Consider the following 20289-nt stretch of genomic DNA (forward strand, 5'->3'; position numbering starts at 1 on the left):
ATAAGATACATACAATCACACAGCAAACTAAGGTAAACTGTAAGCTATTTATATTATGTTAAAATATACAAATTGTAGATAGAGTTGTACAAGATGTAGTTGTGTCAGTGTAGGTGTAGATGTACCTAGAGCAAGGTATGATCCTAAGATTTATTGTACCATACACAGACCAGTACAGAGGTGAGTGGGATGAAAGGTCTGTGGTGGTGTGCAGTGCAGTAAGCTCTGTAGTTACAGTTCTAGCAGGTAAAATACTGAATTTGGGTGTGGTGTGATTTTGCATGGAGATAATCATAGTGATGATTCAGGTTCGATGTGGGAGTGATGGGGCATTCAAAAATGAGCTTAAAACTTGAGGTGTACTTAGGCTTTAAAAAAAGAATAATGTTAAGGTTTGGAGTGGCCAAGTAAAAGTCCTGAACTTAATCCAATACAAATGTCATGGAAGGACCTGATGCAAGCAGTGCATGGGAGGAACCCCTCCAACATAACTGGGGTGAAGCTCTTTTGTATGGAGGAATTGGCTAAAATTCCTCAAAGCCAATGTGCAGGACTAATCAACAATTACTGGAAATGCTTAGATGCAGTAATTGCTGCACAAGGGGTCACAGATCATGAAGGCAAATGTTCACATGCTTTTGCCACTTTTGCAGATATGCAATAGTAGATCTTTATTCTCAATAAATAAATGACAGTCTAATTTTTTTGTCTGATTTGTTTGATTGGTTGTCTTTATTAGAATATCCGATACAACTACTAAAGGTGAGTTATTTTTTGGTGCCTATAAGTTCAATTTTTGTGGGCTCTCACACTCACCTTGGTCTGGTTCTATATAATATAGCCTAATCATAGTGACATGTCACTATAAAAATTGTGGAGATCTGAATTTTAGATTTTGTTTTACTGTTTCAGGTTTCTCATGTGTGCTGCTCTTCTGTTGTCACTCTGGAGTGTCACTGTACTGGAGTTTTGTTACCCATGTATGTGGTTTTTACTTTTATTGGCCTCTTTCATGACCTGGTTTTAATTAAAGTTGTTGTTTATACTGTAAATGCATATGTCAATACTGTTTATACAAACAGCATAAACTGCCACTAAATATGTACAAAAGAATCCAGACATCTGCCTATTTTCAAAACAGGTTATTCATTAAAGAGGTCACTGGAACTGTATCACAGCCATACAGAGAAGACATTACCATCACTCTTCAGACTGATAAAGCCTATATGTTCAACTACAGAGCAGGAGTGCCTAAAACAATTATCACTCAGTGTAGCTTATTATTGTTTCATTGTTTTGTTAGTCAGTTATGCCCAAATTAATAGTATGTAAAAATAACGCACAGTATTAATTGCATATCCTTGTTAACATTAATTTCATTCGTTCCCGAAAACTAGATGTCAGCATGATGTCTTGTGAATAGGAAATCTATATTTTACACACACACACACACACACACACACACACACACACACACACACACACACACACACACACACACACACATACATCTACTATTGCACCTTTAAAAGTTCTTTATTTTCAAAGCTACTAATATCTATCTCTGATGCTCTATCTTGATATCAGTCTAGGTTAGTCTCCTCAGTGGAAAATTCAGACTTGCAATGCGTGCATCTCTTCTGTTGTGTCTCTCTGGAAATGTGGTTTCTTGTCAAGATGAGTGATGATGACATGCTTTGGAACCACCGTTTTGAAATGCAAATATTCTAACCTCAAAGGCCTATTTTATTGTCTTGTCACTAGATGAAGTTTGTCTAAAGAAGGAATGCTTGTTTTCTTAGTTTAGACCATAATAATTGTATGTAGGCTTATTTACATCTATTAGCAAACAAAACTGATTCTAAATTGCTGATGGTGTTTTATGTACATTCCAGAAAAGAAAATGTAATCACGCTGAGATAACTGCTTTAAGTTAAGCTATATATTTATGATTATAGGTTTCTGTTGATGAAATATTAGTGTTATCTTGTCAAGTCATGACCAGTTTAAAAAGTCCTGTGTATGACTATGCTAGTAGAGGGCAAGTGTGCTCTATTTTATTCTGGTATGTACATGATGATATAAAATTAATTCTAAATATTTCGTTCCTGTCATTCTCCTATAATCAGTGGCAGAATGATTATTCTTTCAATATCCAGACTCAAAAACAGAAACGATATTTGTTCATTTATTTATGTTTTTCCTAAATTGCTCGTGTTCTTTATAGGTATGAGTAGTCTGCTCTATGTTAAAAAGCGTTCTGCAGATGTGTGGTTTTGAATATATATATATATATATATATATATATATATATATATATATATATATATATATATATATATATATATATATATATATATATATATATATAATATAAAATATTCATTCCTCTTGTCAGTTGGGTGCTGTGGGCATACCACATTTGCTTATTCTGTGAACAAGCTCGTTCATTCTCATATGTGTTGTGTAGGTGATAAGGTATGCAGGCTGAGGTTTGAAGGACTGTGGTGTGCTTTTTTTTTGCAGAGGCACTGCACATGGCACCTACCTCCCCAATCCCCCCCTTCTATTTCACTTACTCCAAATGCCAGTTTTTCCAGCGCCTTTCATGAGCTGCTGAAAGCCTCCGTTCTTCACTTGAAATTTCTCATCAGTTCGGCTAAGTGCATCTTCAAAGGGATTGGGCAAGCAAGAAAGAAAGGCTGGAAGAACTGAAGGACCAAGAGAATGAGAGGTACAAAGAAACATAGGTGCATGATAATATATAAATCTAGCCTGATGGCAAAACCTGTGCATGGATCACCATTAGATGGACCTATATCACTGAACCCCAGGTTACTGAAGATTACAAATGCACAACACTCAGTATAATCTTGGCTCAATACTATCTGGAGATGATGTAATACATGTTCTGTAACATTCTGGATAAAAACTCTTTTTCCTCAAAAATCTCCTCTGCCCTTTATCAATTCCTTTCTTCCTACCATCATTTTTTAATAATGCTACTTTTTAGGGTTTCTGTTGATTAAAGTTGTTTAGAGGAGCCTTGTTCACTGATTTCACTTTCCACTCATCTTTTACGTAGATCGAGGAGCAGTGAAGGCATCAGTGATGCTAATCAAACATTTCTTATCCCTGATAAGGACTGAAACTGAGTAAAGTTCAGCTCTATTTAAAAGTTCAAAAGAAATAAATGTCACCATCAGTTTTGATCTTCCATGGCTTAGAGAGGAAAACAACGACATGGGAAATGTGTTTATATAAAAGGCCTGTAACTGATATTGTCCATTCCCTAAAATTATGGTCGGTCATTGACAGTTTAATAATGTTTTAAAAGTCTGAGGTATTGTTAATGTAACATGACGTTTCAGTCTATATAACTCAAATCAAAGCCCTTATACCTGTTTGCCAAAATGCCACATCTCTAGGAAGGGTAGACTTTTTTGAGTTTGTGTTATATGATTGTGTGAACTGTGTCCTTATTAGGGTCACACTGGCCTTTAGTGGCTTGGTCACCCCTTGGCCAACACATTTGTATTCTGTTATAGTGTGCACTGATGAAAAGGGTGCTTCTAAGTCATAAAGGCAGATCTGCCTGGATGATGAAGGCTGCACTTTGTGGTTTTTGTATTGAATGTAGATGTGTGGAGCTTCAGAGGAAAAAAAAAACTTGTTACAAACAGTATCTCATCTAATATAGAACTGGAATAAGCGTAGAATAATATTTTGTTATAAGATACTAAATCTAAAAAGTTAAACCTAAAATGAATGCCCTGCTATCATGAATGTTCATTTACAAATTTTCAGTCTGGTTTTTAATGTTTTAAGGGAAATCTCCTGTCAGTTCAGCTTCCCAGAAGGTCATCTGGGAACTTTGAAGAATGTGAGAGAGAAAGAAAATGAGTGGTGAAGAGGGAGAAAGATAAAAGCGAATTGATTTATACATTTATATGACACTGTCCCTCCATATGCAGCCATAGGTCAGAGAAAGAGAGATTGGCAGCTTGTGTCCAAACATCCTCTCATCCAAAGTATTATGGTTGACATGCAGAGTTGCCATGCCAACTGTTTCTCAAAGTTTTACAATAAATATATAAATAAATAACAATGTTGTTTTAAATAATGCTGATTGTGACTGCTGAGTTACTGTTTTGTGAAAGTAACCACACCTCCTAGTCAACCTCAAATGAATATTACCTCAGGTGCCTTCAAGCATCGTTTCTAAACTGACACTGGTTGTATGTTTCATACCATAGTCATCCCAACCACTATTCCACTAAACCAGTGCCAACCTTCAAAATAATTTTCATTTAAAGTTATGGAGCTCTATAATGATACTTTCTAAACACAGAAAAATCACATAAAGACTGTACATCTGAAAATACTGTCAGAAAACAGTGCTAACTCTAAGTTTTAATTCAACACTGGTCATTTTTCCTTGATCATCCACATTCGGCTATAGTGGAATTAGTTCTGTATCCCTGTCTTCTTTAACCGCTTCCTGAAATACTGCAATGACTTTTGAGCTTTATGAGGTATTGGAATTGCAGACCGCCTGCAGCCTCCTCCCTGAGAGGACTGAATTATAAATGAGGCTTCACTTGCAGCCACCTTTATCTTAGTTATTCTTTATAATGGTTCCTCCTCTTCAGCCCAGGCCTTTTGGTCAATGGTGTCATTTTATTCTAGAAACTATATATTTAAGATCCAGTTTTCTAAGAAAATTTACTATTGATTACATTTTGAAATTTTACATTATAACAAAGCATGTCAGAACAAAAAAAGCATGTGTGTGTGTATATACGTGTGCACATGCATGCACACGTGGTGGAAGGACACAGGCTTCCATCTTTAATGAAGAGTGGATATGACACTGTCTCTCTCTCTCTCTCTCTCTCTCTCTCTCTCTCTCTCTCTCTCTCTCTCTCTCTGTCTTTCACTCACACTTAACACATTTAAATATAGTTGAAATTAAGCTTGTAGTACTTTCTGTAGTACTTATTGTATTACTTCCTGTAGCACTTGCCATTGAATTTGAATCTAAGATATGCAGGTGCTCACTAAGCCCCTGGGGCTTATGGGACATCCCAATGTGTCAACCCCATGGGCCCAACATAGTACAAGCATAACATGATGTATATGAAACTACACCAGAAAAAGAAGTTTACTTTGACAGATACATTTGTCACATTACTCTAAATGTTTATAACTACATGCTACACAAATAAGTGAATTCATTCCATGTGTCATGAAATGTGTGCCTTTGTTTGACCTGGGGAGAAACGTTTTTTCTGGATATAGATGATATTCAAATACAAATCTGATTTTTCATGAAATGTTTGTATCCAGCATTCTGAGAATGCATACTAAGAGGAAGGAGAGGGGTAGAAGACTAATGAATATCAGACTATCCAGGACTACACCAGGAATATGACCCCAAATGCTTAGAGAATACAGCAGAATCCCAAGGAGGATGAGGAGGAACCGTCATGGAAGGATAAACCTCTACAAGATATATGCAAGCAAAACATACATGGAATGCCATAACTAAGTACCAGGAATAGCATACTGAATGTGTACAGTATACATATGTGCAGAATTATGGCTGAATATTTCAAGGTCAAAGTGGGACACAGCCCAGAAGAGGCCATGTTCCTGGTGTAGTCCTGGATCTTGGTTTCAATGTGGATCGTGTCTCTGACTAATCCTTGGACCCTCCCTAGATATATGCACTATCTATTCTGCATAATATACAGCCTCAGAATGCTGGATTTGGGATGAAACCTCCATGCATTGTGAGAGGTTTCCTTGTCTTGATGTCAGTGGCTTCTATCTCCTCCTTTGCCAGTTTATGTGATTATCTGATAACTGGTAGAGTGTAGGTGCTGATAGCCCAGATCTTTAGCTGACATTTAGCTGAATTCTCAGGACTTGCCTCATTCTTTGTAGGTATTTGGCTGTAGTTGCTTTCATTGTGGGCTCTTCATGATTTGCCGGTGTGATTCCAAGGTACTTGCCCTTTTCATCTGTTATGTTAATTTCTGGTAGTGTGATCCCCTCTGTTTTAGCTACCTTCCCTCTCTTTGTAACCATCTGACCACATCCTGTCCGAGTGACATTCTAATGTCATTGCTGTATATTCTGGTGAAATGGATTAGTGACTCGATGCCTCATTCACTTCTGGAATACAGCTTGATGTCGTCCATGTAGAGGAGGTTGCTGATGGTTGCTCCATTCCATCTTGATAATTATTTAATTAAGGGGGTTAAGGAGGCCTAATATGCACAGGCTATGGGAACTATGGATGGGTGGGTGTGTGTGTGTGTGTGTGTGTGTGTGTGTATGTGTGTATGTATATGTATGTGTGTGTGTGTGTATATATATATATATATATATATATATATATATATATATATATATATATATATATATATATATATATATATATATATATATATATAATTACTGCAATGAGCCTTTTATATTGTAAATGTCACTGTTTAATTTTCACTGTCATAACTGTATATTTCAGTGCACAACATAAGTTAATCATACTTTGATTCTATGATTATGTCTGCTTTCAGCCCATATGGTACTTTTCTTCTGTATTAGAAACATTCTACAGCCACACATTTTCATGTTCCTCCTTACTTTATTCAAGCAGTTCCTCAGCACCACATCTGATACTGGACCACATACAAAAGGAGACTGCCATTTTATATCATATGATACCATTTTATATCATAAAAGTAAACACACCACTCCAAGAGCAGTGTGTGTGCACGCATGCATGCATGCATGTGTACCATACATGCACATGCATTTTTTAAGTCTCAAGGCATCTGGGACTCCCACTGTTCTCACTAAAATGAAAGAACTATTTTTGTTTTTGTTTTTGTTTTTTTCACTTCACATGACTTAATTAAGCAGTCAATAATTTTTGGTCTCTGAGGGGTAGTTTAACCACTGATACTAATACCATCACACACAAACACTTTATTAACCTTAGTTAATGGTTAGCCACCTGCTTAACCTGCTTAGCTCATTGTTGCACTCTGTTTGTTGCTCCTGTATTTGAATTTTGTTTAATTATATGTATTTTTTATTTGTATCTTTATTTTATTTCAACATATTTCTAACATATTCTTGCAAAGCACATCTGCTCTGAACGTTGTTTTTAAAAATGATATAACTTCAACAAGAGGGACACAGAGCACTACTGTCATTATGCCCCCCCCCCCCCCCCCCCCCCCTCCCCAATCAGCTAGCTAACATTGACAGTAATAAAGACAATTAGCAAAGTATGGATCAGGTTTCAAATTATCTGTTTCTGCAGCAAAATTTGTCTCCTACATTTTTTGTACCGTTTTGGTATTTTATGCTGGTATTTTATGAAAATGTAGCACATGCAAATAACAGCATAATAAGTGGACATGTAGACATGTGGAGTCATGCTGAGACATTAGAAATGTAGACACACACAATCATGCGTGCAAACACACCAGGGGAATTTATTTGGGATAGTCACTTTAGCTGACCTCCATGTTTTTGGACTGTGGGAGCAAACCGGAGACCCCAGCGAAAACCCATGCAGACACTGGGAGAACATGGAAACATATTTATCAAATCATACATAAAACAACAGGCCTTAAAAAGCTTTCAGCTTCCAATAAACATTTACATTTATGGCATATAAGCGCTATAACAGACAACAATAAGTGCAATAAACAATACTCTACAATAAGTACTAGAGTTAGTCAGCAGGATCTTTGGTCATTTAAACAAGTCTGTAGTTACAAACTAGTCAGATTTCAGCTTTTTCTTGTAATGCTACCAAATACAAACCATAGGTTTAATTCTTTGAATGGGATAATGTGTAGCATGAATGTTTTTGTTTTGTTTTGTTTTGTTTTGTCATAATACAGCACTGAATCTGGAAGGCATGCAAAAACAACACACTTAGAAGTGGTCTCATAGGTCTAGCTTTCATGAAAATCATGACATTAAGTCATAAAATACTGTTTTATATGTCTCCCAGTATCATAAGTTGTGGTAAAGTTCACACCTTTATTAAAAATGCTAACTCTATTTCCTTGAAGAGATTTCATAAATCTATCATTTATTTGTTGTAAAGCATTTACAACACAGCTGAGTGCTCACCTCCATCCTAATTCAGGTAAGACAGTTGATGAAATGAGAAGCTAGTAGAGAGCATGCATATGCTTCTGTGATACTGATAATTACCTTACCTTATAATTGCCGTGACATCTTATCATGTTGATATGCAATAAACATAGACTCCATAAGACTCCATCATATTTATTGTATGTGTTTTGAATAAGCTTCACATGACTTCAGAAGTTTTGACCCTGCTGCCAATGAGACCTTTTTTTGGTCATTGTGAAATAATACTAACACTATTACTAAAACAATTACTCTTTTTATCAAACTGAAACTTTCCAGGCTTCAGTTCTTGAAAACTCTGTGGCTTACAATTGTTGTAACCAGAGTTGGGTAGTAAGGCCCTACATTTACTCTGCTACATTTACATAAGTACCTTTTTGAACAAATTGTACTTTTAAGAGTTGTTTTAAAAGAGTGTACTTTATACTCTTACTCAAGTGCATTTGTGAGGTCAAAAATATACTTTTACTCTGTTATATTCTTCAATGTTCCTCCTGACTACATTTTAAAATAATTATAAAATTTTGTTTCATCACAATCTGTCAAGCATGGGAGGGTTTGTGAAATCCAGATGATCACTTAGTGCCACCACTTTGCTTCTGTTAGTTAGACAACTGGACAGTAGACTGACACTATGAACAGTGGATAGGCACAGTTTCTGGCATGGGATAAATGCTATTTATGAAAAATAGCTCGTAAAATATCCTTTTGTTTAAGGATTACATATCTGTTTGCCTCAAACCCCAAATATACACGTGGAGCATCTTGAAACCTTAGTGGAGGACAACCATCAGTGCAGCACTCCATCAAGCAGGACTTTATGGTGGACTGACCAGACGGAAGCCATAACACACTTAAGGGTACATTAGAGCTCTCTTTGCTAAACAACACCTGAACAACACTCACATGGTGCAAATTAGTGGCGCCTGATGCTGCCATTAAGGTTTCTGCAAGCAGTGTAAACCAAGAAAAACAACCTTATGTTTGTATTACATGCTATACCAGAATGTAGAAACAAAGAAAGAAAGAAAGAAAGAAAGAAAGAAAGAAAGAAAGAAAGAAAGAAAGAAAGAAAATTAATTGACAACAATAATCTAAAATTGTTATTAATGAAGCTTAGCACAAAATGCCCATAAATGGTCAAATTTAGCACCAATAAAACATTATACAAACCCATAGAGTTCCTCAGCCTAGTGATGAACCTCTCCCCATCAACTCTACACATTTGAGGTAAAAGAAAGTTCAAACCTTGAAACCTACTTACATTTTTTAACTCCTTTTTTATATGGTCTTCATATTTTTGCAGCTGGAGCCACGTATATCTTTGGCAAGGGCGGCGGCTTGATTACCTACACATGGCCCAGCAATGAGCGACCCAGCACAAGAACAGACCGACTGGCTGTAGGGTTCAGTACCACCATCAAAGACGGGATTTTGGTTCGCATCGATAGTGCCCCTCGACTGGGTGACTACATTATGCTACACATTGTAAGTTCCATCATCATGTACTTATTCTTGAATAGACAGAGATCGGTACACATTTTTGTTATCACTGTATTGATAGTGTGTGCCTTAGGACTAGGGAGCATTTGACTATAAATGTTGGTAACACTTTACTGAAGGGTGCAGTTTAGAAATTTAGAAGGCTGTGTGTCACCTACTAAGCCCTTTATGACATATGCATAAACATTTTTAAATGCTTATTATACCAAGCATAAAGCTGCTTATGTCAGCTTTGATGTCCTGTTTACAACAACTGTCAGATGACAGATTTTTGGTGACATTAGGATGTGTCATAACACTATGGGGGGTGAATTGACATGACAGCTGACTTAGAAGCTCAGTGCTTTTTGTTGTTGTTGTTGTTGTTGTTGGTATGTCAGGGTGGCAAAATGCTGATGATATGGTATAGCTTGTTGCTAAAATTTAACAAAGGTTTTTTAAAAAAAAAGACATTTGATGTCAAAAAGACATTGTGTCAGAATTTCTAATACAGTTGTGAAAATGAAATGAAAAATTGCTATGTAACAGACATTTTAGAGAAGTCTTTGACATTCACAGTTTTTCACTGTTTAAAATGTTCTCTTTGGAAAATGCTCTGGGAATAAAGAAAGATATGCTGGCAAAACATAAGATATGGAAATAACAGCCCAGAACATTACCAGTTTTCTAGTCCACTCTTCCTTGGGCCACTTTTGGTAGATTCTACACATTATATACTTGAAACACCCCACAGGAGTTGGTGTTTTGGAGATTATCTGACTAGGAATAGAAAGTAAAGTGGATAAGTCACCAGTTAATTAAAATCTAATCTAAACAGATAGGTCGTAGTGTTTAGATCATCTTCAGGTCATTAAGATACGAGGAGGTATTAGGCTGGTCCGTGACTACACAGACTCATCCAGAGCAAGCTGCAATGTACTCTATGTTCTGACACCTTTCTCTCATAGCTGGCATTAACTTGTTCAGCAATTTCTTTCTGTGGGATTGAGCCAGATGGCCTAGCATTCGCTTCCCACATACATCAATGACCCATGGGCAGCCATGACCCTGCTGCCAGTTTTCTATTCCATACTTCCTTAGGCCACTTTTGGTAGATACTAACTACTGCATACTGGGAACACCCCACAACATTTGTTGTTTCGGAAATGCACTGACCCAGTCCAATAGCCATCACAATTTGGCCCTTGTCAGAGATACTAAAATCTTTGTATTTGCCCAATTTTCCTCTATCCAGCATATCAACTTCAAGCAGCTTCAAGAACTGACTGTTGACTTGTTGCCTAATATGTCCCATGCCTTGATGGGTGCCATTGTAATGAGATGATGAATGTTAGTCACTACACCTGTTAGTGATTTTACTGCTGTGGCTGATCACTGTATGCAAGTTGGTTGCAAGTTGGCATCACCTACATTATTCAGTATTATGATGAGCATCATCTGCGTGTGAAATAGCCATGTCATTAAATTATAATTATGAACACAATGTTTTCAATGCATTAATGCATCGCTGTGTCAGGCTTGGGAGGCAGCGACTGAGTCGCTTGCAGGTAAAAGTCAGTGATTTTAATGGCTATCAAGGTCACACATTAACCACATTCCCATTTAAACACAAGACTTATATACACACACACTAACGATACACAATGAGGAGCAGGTGTGAAACACAGGGAGGTTGTGGCCATATGGATGAATGAACACACACGCACACGCGCGCACACACACACAGGGAGACATTTGGGAGGGGCCATACTGTGACACATTTTTATTCTTTTTTGCCCATATTTATTGTTCCTTCAAGAACTCTGTATTAAATACACAATATTTAATATTAAAAATGTGGGATATTTTGGGGGACATAATGACAAGGTTTTTAAAGCCAACAGAGTAAGGGATTAATGAAGTGTTACTAGAATCCTTAAAAGTCTTAATAATTAAAAGCAGGATATCATCTGATGTGAGAGGGGGAAAAAATGAAAAAGATTTACATATTCCTCCAGACTGAAAGTCTTTTCTTCTCAAATTATCTGTGTATGCAAGCGTGGCATCTGTTCAGTGAAATAGAGGGCAAACCATTAGATAGCACAGACAGGAAAGGAAAGAGAGAGAGACTAGCATAGCCTATAATGAATGTATTACCAGACACATTATTAATGAATGTGTCTTTTAAATTAGTGTCACCACTTTTAAATTAGTTAAGTATCTCACACACACAAAAAAATGGACTGAGAAAATCTGTGGGTGTTTAAGTCATTTACAGTGACAATAATTCTCAGAAGGTCTTGAAGCAAATTAAAACTCCAGCAATTGTTATTTCTGATAGTTACAGTCAACCATCATCTCCTAAGAATAGCACTACAGACTTTGTGCAATGCTTGGCAGATGATAGTTCTAGTAATAGTTATGCTATACAATACCAATTAGATTAGATTAGCAATTAGATAAGATTAGAAGCAAATAAGTCTAATTACACAATTAATTAGAAGCAATTAGACTTGAAAAAGTTAAATGGTGACATTATCTGAGATCATAAAATATCTGGTATTCTGATTAAGTCCTATCTGCAATATTTAAATCATTGTCTTCAGTAGCTGTTAATATGTAACCCCCTCAAGTAAACTATAAATTATAAGTATACATTTGTTCCCTTCAGCCAAGTTATTAGAAGGTCATGGCTAAAAATCTAACAAAAATCTGTCCAGAATCTTTGTCTCTCTCTCTCTCTCTATATATATATATATATGTATGTATGTATGTATGTATGTATGTATGTATGTATGTATGTATGTATATATATATATATATATATATGTATGTATGTGGGGGAGAGAGAGAGAGAGAGACAAAGATTCTGGACAGGTTTTCGACAGAGGTCAATCATCAGCTGTGCAAACAAAGTTCTGAATTAGTAGGAGGAGGAGAAAGTTTATATTTCATAACATTCATTCCATGATGTTCTAAAGTTCCAAGTGTGTAGATGAGTTCTTTTTCTTTAAGTTTCCTAATTTCATTGTCAACAACTGGCAATGCAAACATATGTCATTAATGCAGTGTCCATCTATAAACTATAGTTGTTACATTGTCATGGTTTCACAGTTACTCATGGAATATGACAGTTACTTTGCCATCAACTTTTTTAAAATGCCAGTTAAAAATGCATATCAGTCTATTACCAAGTGTGGTTGGTACATTTTGGGTTGGCAGCCAGCCCTTTCTCTCTGGATTCTCTCTAAATCACCCTACAGCAATTTTCCTTTTTTTCTGGAAAACCCTTTGTCCCTCTTGCCACTTAAGCTTATCACATGTGTCTATTACAGGTTCACATGTGCTACATAGACATCATTGCTTGTCGTAACTAAGCAAAACATCTATCTATTTTGGCTTAAAGTAATGAAGTTAACAGCACATGGCTAGTTACATTTTTTGAATTCTTTCTCTTTTGTCAGTGCGTGTGACTCTTCACAGTTTTATGTTTCATTTTATTTATACAATAATTATACATCCCTTTATCACTTTTACAGGCTTGAACTTGAAAGTGTGTGTGTATGTATGTATGTATGTATGTATGTATGTGTATATATATATATATATATATATATATATATATATATATATATATATATATATATATATATATATATATATATATATATATATATGTGTGGTTGTTAGTTGACTAGTAATCATATAGCAAATGGTTTAAAATTTTTAAAGGCAAACATTTTAATGAACTGACTTCATTCTTTATCCTCTTGCTGACAAAGTGAAGAGCAATGGGAGATTCCTTTATTGCCTTCAAGCATAAAACTTTGATATACTTGTTGGTGCTTCGGTTTCCTCGAGCAATAGCGTGAAGTACTCAGCCCCCGCTAGCAGACCTCATAATATAGACTCACTGCATCTCTCAGTGGTTTTTATAATGCTGAGATGTAATGAGGAAGCAGGATGCTGAGGCAAGTCTCCATGACAAATAAACATATTTATTAAATGTATGTAGACACACACACAATGACAAACACCAGTAAGATATCTCACTGACATGGGGAGGAGTTGAGGAAGAGAGGGCTGTGCCATGACAGCATCAAAGCCTTACAATGGAGCATGCTTATCCTTATTATTTTCAGTTACTTCAGTTGTTTGGGTTTTTTTTTACAGTGAGTTATTAATTTAGAAATTATAAGTAAAAAAAATACTTCATACTAGAAACCAAAGCTCTTCACATGGGTCATCAGGTAGACACTGCCCTTTCTTAGTGTTTCACTGAAAAGGCAGTGCCTTCACTGAATTTCACTGAGCATATGACACCTCCAGAAGACTCAAACTAAGGGTAGCTGGATCTGATGTCTCAGACCCAACCTCCTCAAAGCTCATGTTTAAACCAACCACAAAATCACTTTGGCCTCCCTGGTGACTAAAGCCCCACTGACACCATTAATATGTGGGTAGTTATAGCTGTAGTTGTAAGGTTGCTAGTTCAAGACCTGCTGCTGCCAAAATGCCACTGTTGGGCCCCTGAGCAAGGCCCTTAACCCTCAAATGGTCAAACTGTACACAATTGTCACAATTGTATGTTGCTTTGGATAAAAAAAAGTGTCAGCTAAATTACATAAATGTAAATGAGCACCACCAGTTCCATAGGGGCTTTATGCACTATGATCACCAACAATGCACTCTGAATTAATCTCCCTATATTTACCTACTGCACTGCCTTATCTTATAGCCTCTAAACCAAAGTTCACAAGCAAGAATGTGGCAGACTGAGATACAAATTCCCTAGCATTTATTTCTACTGGCCCAATATATAGGCATTATATATTTAGGTACTCTTATATGGCTCTATGACTACTATGTCATTGTATTTAGAGGCATTTGTTTTCAAAGTAAAAGTCCTCATATTTTTCAGTGAAGCTTATATGCTTTGGACAGCCGAAATAAAATTACCTAGCTTTACCCCTTTGGACAGAAAGTGCTTTGACACTTAGACACTTTGTGCCTAGACTTTCAATTTCTTTTTAATTATTTTTTTTTTCTTAAGCATTTGTATTTTGCACTTTATTCTTTCTCCTTTCTACAGACCACAAAACATATTGTGTCAGAGGGTTAATACAACAATCTATATGTTGCTGGAAAACATTATTTAAGTATTTGGGTTAAATAGTAGCATTATTATCCCTATTATTAGAAGTTTTATTTTTAGTGATGTTCTTCCTGGCTTATCATATCAAAGGAGACATAAGTGTACTTGTACATTGGATATCATGTTTGACAGTCATTGTGTCAGTTGATTGTCAACTGAACAGGATAATCAATGCATAATTATACTTGTGCTTTTTTCTACTGGTAAACGAGGAAGATCATCACTAAAAATAACACTAAAAATAATTAACTGAAAATAATTGTTTTTCTAAATAAAAAATAAGAACTTTTATTTTGAAAACTTCTCTCAATACAATGCAATAGTAGTCCGTATTAATACCATGTAAACCATGTATACTTTATCAATGTTAATTTAAACATTCATGAACATGTTATGACATGTTTATGTAAGATCTTACAAATGTGTTATCAAATAGTGTTATCAAACAAGCTAGTGATGTAAGCACTCAATTATGTCTCCATGTATAGCGTCTCTAAAACTGATCTTACATGCTGAATAATATGCATGCATGCATATCTTCACCTACTCAATGTCCAAGATAGACTAGAGTGAGATCCAGTTTCATCTGACCACAATACAAGCGTGTATTTTTGCCTGATGAAGACAGTATATAATGTTGTAATATTGTAATCGTGCTTAAACAAATAGGGTCTTCTGTTCCTGTAGGTGACCTATGTAAGTCTATACCCACAGATCATGTGTACATTTGATACTAGTTCCTTCTATGTCTAAACAGGCATTGTATACCTATTTTATGTCCTTAACCACAATAATTTTCATCCTTTTCACTCCAATGTCCCTTTTAGACCCATTTAGCATGGATACACTGATGGATATTATTTAAATAGACAATTTTTCACTTAAGAGAAACTCTTATATCAGGATTTTGTGTATCTTAAACATTCCTAATTTGTGGAACCTTTACAATGGAAAGCAATCTTTGAAGACTATTGTGTGGTCCACTGTAACAGGAGTTGCATAGCGTCCAGTCCCATACCAATAGATGCAGACTTTTGCTATGTGGAACACAACAAGTTTTTTTAATTTGTTTGCATTTGAGGTACTGATTGTAAGGATGAAGTTGGATTATGGAGCTTATTAGTGCTGTCAATTAACTCATCATTTATTATTACTTTATTATTATGCAGGATCCCATTCTGTAAATTTTATCATTCTTATATAAGCCGAGTTTACACTGTGTGATTATTATGATTATGCTGTCACAATGACAACTGCAGAGTGATTTCATCAGTTAAAATCTTTGGTCTTTGAATGTGTAATGTGTCATTACATGACAGCTGATTTACTGCATCTGTGACCAAAAACAGCCTATGATCATCTTCTGAATTTTTTCCAAAGTTTCCCAGTATAAACATTGCTATGAAATCTAAAAACAAACAATAGGAAGCAGCCTGGAATTACTCACAACCTGCTCACCAACTACAAATAAATGGCAGTATAGAAAAATGAAAACTAAATATGTGGGCCTCAAAGAAGATGGATTTGGGGCAGGCAGGAGAATGCCTTTTTATTCTCATTTTGGCAAAAAATAAGTCGCTTATGGATGACAAAAGCAGAATATTGTAATTTTCTAGCATCTTGGTTTTATTGCCAGAAAAAAACAACAACAAAAAACAAAACAACTTTATTATATTGTCTTTCAGCACAAGTGAAATCACACTGTCATGGAATTTGGGTGAAGCTGCAGTTTCTCATACAATTTGACATGCAAACATGTATAAGACCACTGGAATGACAATGTAAAGCCACCTTTACACTAGCACATGGCACTGCAGAATATATGCTGATGGCTCTCTGCTTCTTTTGTCTGGGAAGTAGTGCAATAAGATTCAAACTTATGTATTTAATTTTAAGAATTTGTAACAAGGAAAATAACAGCATGTGAATATTTTGTTTCTTGCTTGCCATGTATTTTCCTTGAAATTGAGTTTTGTGTCAGGATTTGTAGTAATACAAGATATTGATAGTCATCTCTTGTTCTGAATACTTTCTACCTCTTTTTCCAATTTGAAAAGACAATGAAATGCTCTACTGTCAACTGATTGTCAGACCAATAAAATGTAATTGGAAGCATCAGTCACAACCACCAGGCAATGAGAGGGAGGGGAAGCCAAGCAGACCTTCCTTTAATCTACACAGACAAAAGGGAGGAATTCAGAGCTATCCTTGAGGGTTCTGAAAAAGCCATCCTACTCTGGTGTGTTACATCATCACTGTTTAACACTGGAGCCTGTCTGCGCTCTGACACATAATGGTCAAACACGAAGTAATAATTTATTAAGCATGGTTTTGTGGGAGTATAAAGAATGCTAGACACTTCACTGGTTCATAGTAAATGTATTCAGACTGCTAGGCACCTGTATAAATAGGAAAGAAGGTTCAGTGTTTTTAGGTCACAATTTGTGTTCATATCTATGTTTAAACAAGACTGGTTTAGTTCGTTATAGTAATACAGTAGATTAGTTCATTCTAACAGTCTACATTAAAATGTAGCTTTGCCCATTTTAAAAAACAGTGATCACTCTCGAGCTAGTGAATAAATTGGGGAGATTCTCAGTTGGAATTAGGATAAAACAGACACATCACTTGTGCTATACATGAGAGAATATAGAATGATTTCTGTATTTTTTAATTATAAGGATTTTTTGTTTGTTTTGGTTACATCTTATTTCTGCTTAGTTTACACACTTTTTCCCCCATTTAATGCAATAATGTGAGGGATACAGAAGGTTCCCTTTTAATACATACATGTACTAGACATCAGACATGCATACATCAGACATGTTCCAGGGACAATAAAGTGATGTTGACTGGATGGTACCAAGGGATATAATGTGAATGTCCTGCATTCCTGGTAGTTTTCATCAAGCGACACAGAATTAACATTGTGCTTTTATTTGTGTGTGTTCCAGGAGGATGGCAAAGTAGGCGTGACATTCAATATTGGCACAGTGGATATTAGTGTCAAAGAGAGCACCACAGCAGTAAATGATGGGAAGTATCATTTGGTACGTTTCACTAGAAATGGAGGAAATGCCACACTTCAGGTGGATACCTGGCCAATCAACGAGCATTTTCCATCAGGTAGTATCTTTTGTTTGCACACTGCAATGATCTTTTTCATTTTCTATCATTCAACTTTGTAATTTAAAGTGGACCCACTGGATGTCACATGTTCTGTAATACATCAACAAAAATGTAAAGTATGCAACAAAATTAAATCCCTCCCTATCTTTATTTTTTCTGTCTAATATATAATTGTGCCATTTGAATATATATTCAAATTTGCCATTTGAATATATATTTATAAATCACTGAACTCTATCAAATTCAGGTGACTGGGACAAAGGCATCTTATAGTCAAAAGAAATGTTTTAAGCTTTACTTGCCAGAAGTTCAGTTTCCAAGAACTGAATTCAGATTCTGGCAATTTAAGCATGTATTGCTATGAAGAAACCTGGCATTGTGCTGGAGGATGAATGACATGATAAGGACAAAAGCAAATAAAGATAAATGCAACTTTATGCCCAATGCATAAGACATTTGCAATATAAAAATCTATATAGATACATTCTGTGTAAACTTTTAGGTGTATTCCATGTGAGTGGAATAATTCCAGGACACCTGGTCTTGAGCAGGCTAAAGCAATGCCTTTGTGCCTCTGATAGGGATTAAGGCTTTTTCAACCTGCTGATTAGCGTATGGAGCAGTAGTCACTGAAGGTGTGTACATGTATTTGGCTGATGTTGGCCCCAAAATCTACCACTCCCAGATTGAAGAAGGGAGCATTGACAGTTGAATACAGATTGCCTCACTGGCTACAATAAGGGTGCTTTACAGATATTCAGGCAATTCTTTCACTGGAAAACCTGAAGAGCTCCTTTATCTCTGTTTATCTCACTTAAAAATACATTCTTAGAAAAGTCAATTAATTTAGGTTTAATGCCCTACACATGTCTATGCACTCCTCTCTTTTGACTTAAGGACTGACTCTCATGATATATTTTCAGCAATCTTCCACACCTAATTCAACTATTGCCGATATGAGTAGACATGGAAGGTGTTATAATGAGTAGGGTATAGTGATGGGGCACTTGGGACTGTTGGAGGATTGACTACAACAGATCCCATGAATGATATCAATCCCAGTCCAGAAGAGCACAATCCTGGGAATAGGATTTTCAAATTTGTCAGATGCACATTTATGCTGAAAGTCTTCCATTATACAATGTCATAAGTATTTTTGAACTCATGGCCATGGAACCACTTTGAGATTACTTGTGCTTTTAAATTTATAAGATGGGTAAACTGTTGCCATAAAGATATGTACTAGTTTAGCACCAATACAGTAAAGGCTGTGGTATTCAAGCAATACTGGATTGGTTTTAAAGTGCCCAAAATGTACCAAATAATACATAACAACAGCTTATACTGTTGACATAAGGCTGGGTCCATGGATTCATGGTGTTTATACCAAAAGATGACCCTATTGTCTGCCAGTTTTGGTAGATACCTGTGCTCAATATATCTCCAGATTCCTGCTCTTGGTGGAAGCATTATGCTGTCTGCATTCACCTCAAGGTTTGATGTTGTATGTTATGTTTTTCTGCTCACAGAACTTGTAGAGTGATTCCTTCGTGTTATGCTCCATTGACCTCTCTCATCAACAATTTCCTCCAGCAGAACTCCCACAGGATGTTTATTTGGCCCAGAATTCATAAGGAAAGTGTGGATTGATCAGCCATCAGTGTCAAGAATGCTAGGACACAGGCAGGTTTGGATCCAAATGCAAAAGCCTTTAATAGGCTCACAAAATAGAGAGGGAATGTATGAGGAGTTTGTAGGATTGGCATGAGTAACCAGAAGATCATGATGCAGACAGTAGTCCAGAGCTGAGTCCAGAGTGAAACAAAGGCCTAGGAATTAGGCATAGTCTGGAGGAGGTCAGTAGCCAGAAAAATCAACAGGAAAAGAGAATGCTTGGAAAAGAGAATACTAGGATGGCAATACTTCTGGGACATCTGGGAGAATGGCAGTCTTAAAAAGGGTAACAGATAGAGATAAACAGGTGTCACCCATTAATACTCAGGAGAAGGTGATCTAGGTCTGGGTGTGGCAAAACTAGTGGGCTGGGCCAAATTCGTAACAGAACCCTCCTCTCATTGGCGGCTCCAGATGACCAAGACCAAACTACCTTCAGCCTGGCCCAGCCTCCAGGACAAGGACAATCTGGATGGGCAACATGGAAATCAGAGATGAATGATGGGACCAATGTGTTCCCAGGAAGCACCCATGATTGTTCCTCTGGTCCATACCTCTCCCAGTCAATAAAGTATTGCAGGTGACCCCTATGCCTGTGGGAGTTCAGGACCTCTTGTACTATATAGGGAGGCTGGCCATCTATATCAAGAGGAGAAGGAGGATTG

At 36.4% G+C, this 20289-nt stretch overlaps 1 protein-coding gene across 8 annotated transcripts in view; it reads left to right on the plus strand.

Annotated features, from left to right (window-relative positions):
* Positions 1–20289, plus strand: part of nrxn3b (neurexin 3b) — a 161109-nt gene that overhangs the window by 106201 nt on the left and 34619 nt on the right. For all 8 annotated transcript variants that reach the window (XM_035529387.1, XM_035529392.1, XM_035529391.1 and 5 more), the window contains 2 exons: positions 9491–9672; positions 17776–17947. In XM_035529387.1, the coding sequence (XP_035385280.1) occupies positions 9491–9672; positions 17776–17947 (354 nt within the window). The remainder of the gene's footprint in view (positions 1–9490; positions 9673–17775; positions 17948–20289) is intronic.

Source organism: Electrophorus electricus, chromosome 8, assembly GCF_013358815.1.
Source record: "Electrophorus electricus isolate fEleEle1 chromosome 8, fEleEle1.pri, whole genome shotgun sequence".
Taxonomy (NCBI): Eukaryota; Metazoa; Chordata; class Actinopteri; order Gymnotiformes; family Gymnotidae; genus Electrophorus; species Electrophorus electricus.